Source organism: Amborella trichopoda, chromosome 2 (genome assembly GCF_054954075.1).
Source record: "Amborella trichopoda isolate Santa Cruz 75 chromosome 2, AtrichopodaSantaCruz75HAP2 v2.0, whole genome shotgun sequence".
Classification (NCBI taxonomy): domain Eukaryota; kingdom Viridiplantae; phylum Streptophyta; class Magnoliopsida; order Amborellales; family Amborellaceae; genus Amborella; species Amborella trichopoda.
In genome coordinates this window covers 24,163,686-24,173,361 of record NC_142337.1, presented here as the reverse complement: position 1 = coordinate 24,173,361, position 9,676 = coordinate 24,163,686, and the positions used below count along the sequence as shown (strand labels likewise).

At 37.7% G+C, this 9,676-nt stretch overlaps 1 protein-coding gene across 19 annotated transcripts; it reads left to right on the top strand.

The window, feature by feature from the left end:
• The first annotated feature begins 1,207 nt into the window (after positions 1-1,207).
• LOC110006725 (DNA replication licensing factor MCM4) lies at positions 1,208-6,350 on the top strand. Of its 19 annotated transcripts, none has more exons than XR_016050476.1 (10): positions 1,212-1,458; positions 1,733-1,794; positions 2,457-2,548; positions 2,917-3,129; positions 3,910-4,007; positions 4,340-4,540; positions 4,957-5,054; positions 5,441-5,538; positions 5,796-5,941; positions 6,037-6,350. XR_016050476.1 is itself a non-coding variant. In XM_088859922.1 (6 exons), exons 3-5 carry the CDS (start codon positions 2,462-2,464, stop codon positions 3,997-3,999), a joined length of 390 nt encoding a protein of 129 aa, XP_088716048.1. In that variant the 5' UTR covers positions 1,212-1,458; positions 1,733-1,794; positions 2,457-2,461; the 3' UTR covers positions 4,000-4,033; positions 4,340-4,449. The 19 variants fall into 19 exon arrangements, 5 of the variants coding, with proteins under 5 accessions (XP_088716048.1, XP_088716047.1, XP_020519116.1 ...); XR_016050475.1 differs by having other exon boundaries at positions 4,951-5,054; XR_016050479.1 differs by having other exon boundaries at positions 1,215-1,458; positions 1,746-1,794; positions 4,951-5,054.
• Positions 6,351-9,676: the final 3,326 nt, after the last annotated feature.

Genomic DNA, 9,676 nt, shown 5'->3' with positions numbered 1-9,676 from the left:
GTATTACAAAAAAAAAAAAAAAAAAAATCCAAATTTTCATTAACAACCAACCTAAGAATCAACATAAATGGAAACCATAAATCAGTTAACAGAGCAACACTAATGGATGGCGTTCGAGTATTTCAAAATTAAAAAAAAATCCAAATTTCCATTAACAACCAGCCTAAGAATCAACATAAAACGAAACCGTAAATCAGCTAATAGAGCAACACTAATGGATGACATTCAAGTATTATAAAATAAAATAAAAAATCGAAATTTCCATTAACAGCCGAAATTGTTGGTTTGTTTGAAAGGACACTTGCGTAATGAACAAAAGCCCCTTAATCAACTAAAAAGCCCTAAAATACATAGATTCCATTCGAGTATATATAAAGCCTTAATAAAAACACAAAGTAAAACTGCAAATCACCATCACCTTCGTTGTGAGGGTGCTCAGACAAAAACCCAACTATAGGGAGGGCAAGATGAGAGAGAGAGACTGGCTTTAATAGGACACGATGAGAGAGACCTCTGCGAGCAGGAATAAAAAGCCCCAGCCCTAAAATCCATGGATTCCATTCGAGTATATATAAAGCCCTAATAAAAACATAAAGTAAAACTGCAAATCACCAATACCTTCATTGTGAGGGTTCTTAGAAAAAAACCCAACTGTAGGGAGGGCGAGATGAGAGAGAGACTGGTTTAGTAAGACATGATGAGAGAGACCTCTGCAAGCAAGGATGGCGAGATGAGAGAGAGAAACTGCGTGCTGGGTGTGCGAGATGAGAGAGACCTCTTGGAGCAGGGATGGCAAGATGAGAGAGAGAGATTGTGTGTTGGGTGTGCGAGATGAAAGAGAGTGCGTGCTGGTTGTGTGAGATTAGAGAGGAGGCTTGCAAGTAGGACTGAGGTTGTCAGCTACGACTGACATCCTACTATTTTGAAAGGGGCAACATCCAAGCGTTCACACTTAACAAAACCATCCGAGCCGTTCGGCGCACCTATTTCCTATGCACGAGCTGGCTCACAGGAACATTTTCCATATATATATATATATAGGAAAAATCTTTGCAACGCCTCTAGGCGATAATGTATAGTATTTCCACCCTCACCTTATCGACCGTCTGTTGAACAAATTGAAATCAAGGGTCGTGATTAACTGAAAACGCTCCGCGCGCGAAACGCTCCTGATTGTCTAAAAAAGCTTCAAACCTCTAAAAATTTCTTTTTACGCTTAGTTTCTATTTCCTCTGCGACCTCCCTCTCTCTGTGAGGCTTCCCTCTTTCTACGAGGCTCCCCTCTTGGCTTGTCCTCTTCTCTCCTCTGCTATGTGAAGACCCATTTTTTCTAGTTCGTCCCCTCCTCTCTCTGCGAAGCCCGATCGCGGTCATCTCCGTCGTTCTCTCCTCTCTCTGAGAAGCTCTGGTTCTGCCACAGACGCCACACACTCCTCCTCTGTTTAGGGCATCAATCGGGTGAGTGATTATTGTTTGAACCCTAATTCATGAAATCTCTCTATTAATCGTGTAAAAAACCCATTTTTTTTTCCAAAAACCTACCCAAGATATTCAATCGGGTGAGTGATTATCTTGATTTTTTTTTGCTCAAACCCAAGCCACAATCTAACCCTGGGTGAAATCTCTCTATTGCTCTTGTAAAAAAACGTAATTTTTTTCCATAAACCTACCCAAAACCCTACGTTTTGGTCCTAACGCCCTACTTTTTTTTTCCCAAAACCCAACTTTTCAGTGTTTCATTTCAGCAGTTAAACGGATCCTGCCTTTTCCCCCTCCTGTGTTGACTCAACCAAGGTATGTGCGCTATATAAGCATTTTACCCAATTTTCTTCTGAATTAAATCACAAAAACAGAGAAACAATCGTTAAATTGGATTTTATTACTGTATTTTATCATTGATTCTGAAAGAAAACTGAATTAGATAGTTATAAATGGGTTTCATTACACAATTTTTATTATTTGGATCTATAACTTGAAGAAGTTGCAATGAATACAGGTGAATTCCCTAATAGAAAAAATAATGCATGTCTTTCAATTGAAATTTTAATACAATTATTTCGTTAAAAAAATTTACTGCATAAATCACCATAGAAAATGCTTAAAAAGATATATATGGGAGAGAGAAAATTTTTTAGGGCATTGTGCGTTCGTTTGAATGAGAACAATGTATTCAAGGTTTTGGATTTTGAGAATACGAACAGTAATTTGGTGAGCCTTTTGGCTTTATACCTTATTGCATTTTTTCTCGTTTTTGAGAATACGAACAATGATTTATTTTTTTTGGAGTATTCATATTTCATTTTATGTATTTTTTTTATTTATAAAATCCATAAAGCAGTTGTTAATTGGCTAAGTTTTCTGAGTTGATGTTGATTACTATCATTAGCACTATTATGTTCCTTTTCCAATAGAATTCAATGTTTTTTCTTTTAGCTTATTACTGTTTTTTATTTTAGGGAGCATGGAAATGTTCATTTTCAGACTCTTTGCTGAGAGTCTTCGCAATCTTGCACGTTTGGATGTGGTAGACATGTGTACAAATACACAGGTCTGTACACATCCTCCAACCAACATGATTCTGTAATTACTTTAGTTTTATTTGTATAGGTGATTGAGATAGCATATAGACAGAAAGATGTGCCCATAACTGACTTGTAATATTTCTCATACCAGAATTTTTTGGAGGTTACTTTTATTTCTAGTCCATCATGTTAATCAATTTTTATTACATAGAAGTGGGTCGTAACTTGGTTCATTTCCATATAATTATCTCTTTTGAGTTTGAAGATGTAAAGAAAGGTCTTCTTTGTCAGGCTTTACCTTCTTGTCATAGCTTTTCATTTACAATGGTTTTCTTTTTCTTACAATTTGGATGATTATGTTTATAGTGTACATTCCTTACATTTGATGTCACAGCTATTTGGTGGGAATGCTCTAAAACTGCCATCTGGGGCTAATTTTTATGGTGAAATCAACATCTTGCTTGTTGGTGATCCTGGTACTAGTAAATCTCAACTTTTCCAATACATACACAAATTACATCCACGAGGAATTTACAGTAGTGGGAGGGGGAGCTCAGCTGTGGGTCTGACTGCACATGTCTCCAAGGAACCAGAAACTAGAGAAACAGTATGTTTTTGAATTCATATGTGCTTGAACCTTACGGTCACATTTTTTGTCTTCTTCTGATGGCAATCATATTTTACAAAATAAATATAGGTCGTACTTTTAGGATAGTTTTGCTCAAACTCGTCAGACACCACACCTCTTGACTTTATTGGAATTTCCTAACTCTTTAAGATTAATCTCCTCCTGCTTTCTATTAACCAGAAGTCATTATCTTTCCTATATCTCTCTGAGCTGTCAATTTTAGTTACCAATAAAAAAAGCTGCTTGATTTAGTTGCTTTTGGATGTTAATGTTATTTTAGTTTTTTTATTGGTTAGATCAGTGGGGAATACAAGCGCCTGCTCATTTTTAGAAATAATTAAGGTTTTTCTAATGCGTCAGTGGGAATGGAAACCTAGACCGGTAGGGTGAGGCCTTGAGATCTTAAGTGTTTTGTTGGTTTATATATTGGCATCCTTGGTATAAACTTTATAAGGACATGACTTTGGCTAGATTTTAGATGAGAGCACTTAGCAGTCCTCATAAAACATGATATATGAAGAAAGAATTGGATTCCTGGTGGCAAACAGCAGATGCCATGATCCAGTTTAGTCTTTTAATCACATAAAAAAATTGCAGAAAAGTGCAGGGCCCTTCTGAGGTTTTCATCCTATGTATTGCATGCCTTGTTCTCATATGGTTCTTATTTTCTATTTAGTACTGGTATATGAGAAAATTCTGGACTCATGAGTCTTTGAGCAATTGAATAATTTGCAAGCCTTTGCATTTCATAATGTGCAGGTGCTGGAAAGTGGAGCTTATGTTCGAGCAATAAAGGCATTCGTTGTATTGATGAGTTTGATAAGATATCTAATAGCGCAAGAAGCATGATGCATGAGGTCAACCTCTAGCTTAGCTGTCCAAGGTTCTCTAGTTGTTATGACTTGCAACAGTTTTATTATTACATTTTCTCTATTTTTTTTCAATGGTGCTCGTTGTCGCTGATCCCATATTTTTGTCATGTTTATTTATTTGAGCGTATTTTTGCTTTGAATTCAAACACTTAAAGAGTTCTCAAGTAAATATGAGGAGAGAAAAGGCAAATAAATTGTGCAGATAAATAGGCATGACTAATCCAGTTGAGTGTTTTGATCACATATAAAAATTGCAGAAAAGTGCAGGGCCCTTCTAAGGTTTTCATCTTATGTATTGCATGCCTTGTTCTCATCAGGTTCTTATTCTCTTTAGTACTGGTATATGAGAAAATTTTGGACTCTCTGAGTCTTTGAGCAATTGAATAAGGTGCGGGTGCTGGAAAGTGGAGCTTATGTTTGAGCAATAAAGGAATTTGTTGTATTGATGAGTTTGATAAGATATCTAATAGCGCAAGAAGCATGATGCATGAGGTCAACCTCTAGCTTAGCTGTCCAAGGTTCTGTAATTGTTTTGACTTGCAACAGTTTTATTATTACATTTTCTCCTCTATTTTTTTTCAATGGTGCTCGCTGTCGCTGATCCCATATTTTTGTCATGTTTATTTATTTGAGCGTATTTTTGCTTTGAATTCAAACACTTAAAGAGTTCTCAAGTAAATATGAGGAGAGAAAAGGCAAATAAATTGTGCAGATAAATATGCATGACTAATCCAGTTGAATGTTTTGATCACATATAAAAATTGCAGAAAAGTGCAGGGCCCTTCTGAGGTTTTCATCTTATGTATTGCATGCGTTGTTCTCATCTGGTTCTTATTTTCTCTTTAGTACTGGTATATGAGAAAATTCTGGACTCTCTGAGTCTTTGAGCAATTGAATAATCTGCAAGCATTTGCATTTCTTTGATAAGGTGCAGGTGCTGGAAAGTGGAGCTTATGTTTGAGCAATAAAGGCATTCGTTGTATTGATGAGTTTGATAAGATATCTAATAGCGCAAGAAGCATGATGCATGAGGTCAACCTCTAACTTAGCTGTCCAAGGTTCTCTAATTGTTTTGACTTGCAACAGTTTTATTATTACATTTTCTCCTCTATTTTTTTTCAATGGTGCTCGCTGTCACTGATCCCATATTTTTGTCATGTTTATTTATTTGAGCGTATTTTTTGCTTTGAATTCAAACACTTAAAGAGTTCTCAAGTAAATATGAGGAGAGAAAAGGCAACTAAATTGTGTAGATAAATAGGCATGACTAATCCAGTTGAGTGTTTTGATCGCATAAAAAATTGCAGAAAAGTGCAGGGCCCTTCTGAGGTTTTCATCTTATGTATTGCATGCCTTGAGAGAGTTTTTTGAGCAATTGAATAATCTGCAAGCATTTGCATTTCGTTGATAATGTGCAGGTGCTGGAAAGTGGAGCTTATGTTTTAGCAATGAAGTCATTTGTTGTATTGATGGGTTTGATAAGATATTTTATAGCGCAAGAAGCATGTTTCATGAGGTCAACCTCTAGCTTAGCTGACCAAGCTTTCATAATTGTTGTGACTTGCGACTGTTTTATTATTTCATTTTCTCTTCTTATTTTTTTCAATGATGCTCGGTGTCGCTGATCCCATATTTTTGTTGTATTTATTAATTTGAACGTTTTTCTTTTATGAATTCAAACACTTAAAGAGTTCTCAAGTAAGTGAGTAGAGAAAAGGTAACTAAATTGTGCAGATAAATAGGCATGACTGATATTGGTCTACAAATATCCAGACCCAATTGCAAGATGGTCTAGACTTGCCCACTTTGATAGCTTATGTTAGCTATTCTAGAAGGCACATACATCCCCAGATTACTGATTAAGCTATTGATGATTTGATAATGGGCTATGTTGACATGAGGAGAAGGCGTAACTTCTGGTATTTGTTCTCTTTCTAGTCTTCCATGCTTATTTGTTTATCTATTAATACATAGTTGGGTTTGGATAGTCAGAGATAAGGATTCTTGTTAACAGGTGATAACCGTTACTCTTAGGCAAATAGGAGTGTGATTCGTTTTAGTGAAGCCTTGGGTCGGATCCGTATCTCTGAGCAGGTAGGCACAGACATGCCTTTGCTGCATCATTCGAATGGAAGAGTGAAACTTGATGAAGCAGAAAGAAATAAATTACTTGGTGGTTGAGTCAGCTCAATTGGGTTACCTTTTTTGAAGCTTCATTTGTATCGGGTTTTTCATATTTCATGAGGTGTTTAACCTCCAATGGTTTGTAAATGATTGTAATTGGTCGTTGTTTAATTAATGGTAATCTTTTGTGGATGAAGTTCTCTAGTTTATGGTATTATTAAGTTTGTCTTCTTTTTTTTGAGACACATGCATAGAGAGAGAGAGAGAGAGAGAGAGAGAGAGAGAGAGAGAGAGAGAGAGAGAGAGAGAGAGAGAGAGAGAGAGCTGGTTATTAGCTACAATGAAACAACATAAACTCATTTATTTGATTGAGACGAGAAAGAGAGAAAGAGAGAGAGAGATAATTGGGAATTATTTGGATATAAATGCATTTTACTATCTATGTAAACCACATTGTATACATAAATGTCATACATGAAACAATAAGGCCGTTACAAAAAAGTACTTTATTATCCAAGTAAACCCACATTTCATCATAAATGGATAGTAATTTTACTATCCATAAATCGACCCTTTACATGATCCAAAAAAAGGCCTTTTATATGATATGAAAATAGGTCCTTTACATGCCCCCATAATTAAGTGCTTTACATGTCCTTATAAATAGTTCCTTTAAATGCCCTATAAATAGGCCATTTACATGGCCCCATAATTATATGACTGTCTTATATTCACATAACCCCGAAAGTCAATTACAAAAAAGGGTTTTTTACATATTTCTAAAATTTCAAAAATTAATCAATATAAAAAATCCTTTATGCATATATGCAAATGAAGCCCTGCAAGTTGCCATATCTTCCATGTGAATTATAAGGGCCACAATTTTCTTTCAAGCCAATATCGTCGCGTGAGAAGAGAGATATAATGTCGTGCGAGAAGGAGCAAGGATTTTCGCCGTGTAATGAAAGGTGTGTGGAGTATTGCCGTCTGGACATTGTCGGGCGCCGGTTGAAGCAGCGCCGATTAGAACAGCGCCGGTTGAGATAGAAGAGAGAGCGGCATTGGTTGGAGCAGCGCTGGTTGGAAGAGAAGAGAGAGCGGCGTCGGTTGGAGCAGCTCCAGTTGGAAGAGAAGAGAGAGTAGCACCCGTTGGAATAACGACGATTGGGAGAAAAGAGAGAGAGGCCTCGGTTGGAGCAGTGCAGGTTAGAAGAGAAACGATGGCAGCGCCGGTTGGAAGAGAAGAGAGCGGCATTGATTGGAGCAGCGCCGGTTGGAATAGAAGAGAGAGCAGCGCTGGTTGGAGCAGCGCCAGTTGGATGTTTGATAGTGCAGCACCGGGAGTGTCTTAGTCAACCCTTATGTGTCAGAGCAATGAGTGATTGCGTCAGCCACAGTGTTTTTCAATCACCCTCTCCTTTTAAGCCCTAAGCAACACGGGTCTCTCCCATTTTTCTCAACTTTTTCCACTCTCTTGAGTTCACTGCTGCCCCTTTCAAGACAACCCACTGGTGAATCCAAGGAAAGCCCGTGAAGGCCATGAGTGAGGATTTGTGATACCATGAGAGGTCAACGTAAGTGGGTTTAGCTTTATGCACATCCATGAGTGTTGGAAAAATGTTGAAATGGATTAGATGATATAAAGGAAAGTGTGAAGAATGAATTGGTTAACATGAGGTTGAAGTTTAAGCTTGTGCTTCTCAATGCCATGACTGTGTTTACCACATATTTGATCTTTTTATTATGGAAACTCATGAAATCGCTCACTATGAGACTCCTCATCACGAATAGGGTTCCAAGCCTAAAGTATAGCTTGGCTAGGAAACATTAAGTGTTCTTTAAAAATATATTAACTTGAGAATGTAAATTTCCAGAACTGTGAATACTTTTGCATCGATATGTTCGATGACCAAATGGCATCCAAATAGGGCCAAATCGGTCCCAAATAAAAGACGTGTTTATATTCCAAGTTTCCTTTTTGTCATGATAATACGTTGCATGGATAAAAAGATGTGGCCCTAAATGTCGAGGCATGACACTGTTCGCAGTTGCTGCTATTTCCAGTAACTGTGCCCCTCTTTAGGTAATGCTTTTGATCTAGTTAATGGTATTTAAAAACCTTGAAATTGCCTCCATTGGAAAGGTTTATTAATGTACTTAAAGTTGCATGTTTTGAGATGTTTGAAACTCCCCACGGATTTTGAGCTATGACCCGAATTGCGCGAACACGTAACTGCACACTGTTGCAGGGAAATTTCCAGCAACTAAGGCTCACTTTGTACGGAGTTATTGACCCATTAAATGGCACCCAAATTTCTTCAAATCACTATTTTTGTAAAGAAATTGTATTAGCTCAAGGTTTCATGTTTGAGGCATCTTGAAACTCCCCATACATCAGGAGCTACGCCTTCGCTACGAGGGACACGTCACCGTTAGTAGTCACTGCATCATTGTAAGACCATGCGACGCTAAGTTATCTTAATATATGATAAATGTGAATGCCATATGATAAATTCCATGAGAATGGCATAAAGATATGTGAATGATGTTGTGTAAACTGCACTTTGTGAGAAAGAGGGGCCACGAGCGCGATAATGATGAAATAAATTAACAATGAACGCCAAATGCTATTGAGAAAGCTTATGTGTAAATGCCTTGTGAGAGCCTATGAAATGCATGCCTTTTGCTAGATGCTATGACGTTATGATGAAATATGATTCATCTGTTATGAGGCAATGAATGACCATTACTTATATTGTTACTGACCACTACGCGGTGGGACACTCACCGGTAGTGGATACTGTTATGATAATGTAAAGAATGGCCACTGTTTAAATTGATATTAGCCACTACACAGTGGGACACTCACCGGTAGTGGATATTGTGTTGTTATATTGATGAGAGTGTTGACCACTACGCATTGGGACCGGAGCCCTTTGGTAGCGGATATTGGACTTATTGATGGGAACATTGGCCGCTATGCGGTGGGACCCGAGCCCATCAATAGCGAGAGCTAGGTTCACCAAGGCATTGATGAGAATATTGACCACTATGCTGTGGGACACTCATCGGTAGTGGATGCTGCTATTATGTTGCCTGCTACGCGATGTGACACTCATTGATAGTAAGAAAAGAGATACCGGTGTATCTCATAACCTGCACAATGATAGGAACGAGTTATGGGAGAGGATAAAGGGTCACACCTTAGAATTATGAAATGATATGTGATTGATGCCTTGCAAAGTAAGGACTTATCGAAAACCCAATGCACGCTGGGGACTGTGTGTGTTGAGGGTATTATGACTTTATGTTGATAAACTATTGCCACATATGGATAATACCACTACAGATGTATAACACTAGACCTACTTACTGGGCTGTATAGCTCATCCTATTATTTCTCCTCTCCTTGTAGATTGATAGCAGTAGACACAGGGCTAGAAGTTCGTGTTTAGCGGCTGGAAGACAAAGCTAGTGTTCTTGAAGAAGGTGCTTAGACCTTGTTTATGTCTGGGCTGTTTGGCTTTGAT

Excerpts from the sequence above, each read along its gene's own strand:
- LOC110006725 (XM_088859922.1), top strand. The coding sequence starts at position 2,462 with ATGGAAATGTTCATTTTCAGACTCTTTGCTGAGAGTCTTCGCAATCTT. Across the intron at positions 2,549-2,916 it reads ACATGTGTACAAATACACAG|CTATTTGGTGGGAATGCTCT; the intron begins GTCTGTACACAT and ends TTGATGTCACAG. Across the intron at positions 3,130-3,909 it reads AACCAGAAACTAGAGAAACA|GTGCTGGAAAGTGGAGCTTA; the intron begins GTATGTTTTTGA and ends CATAATGTGCAG.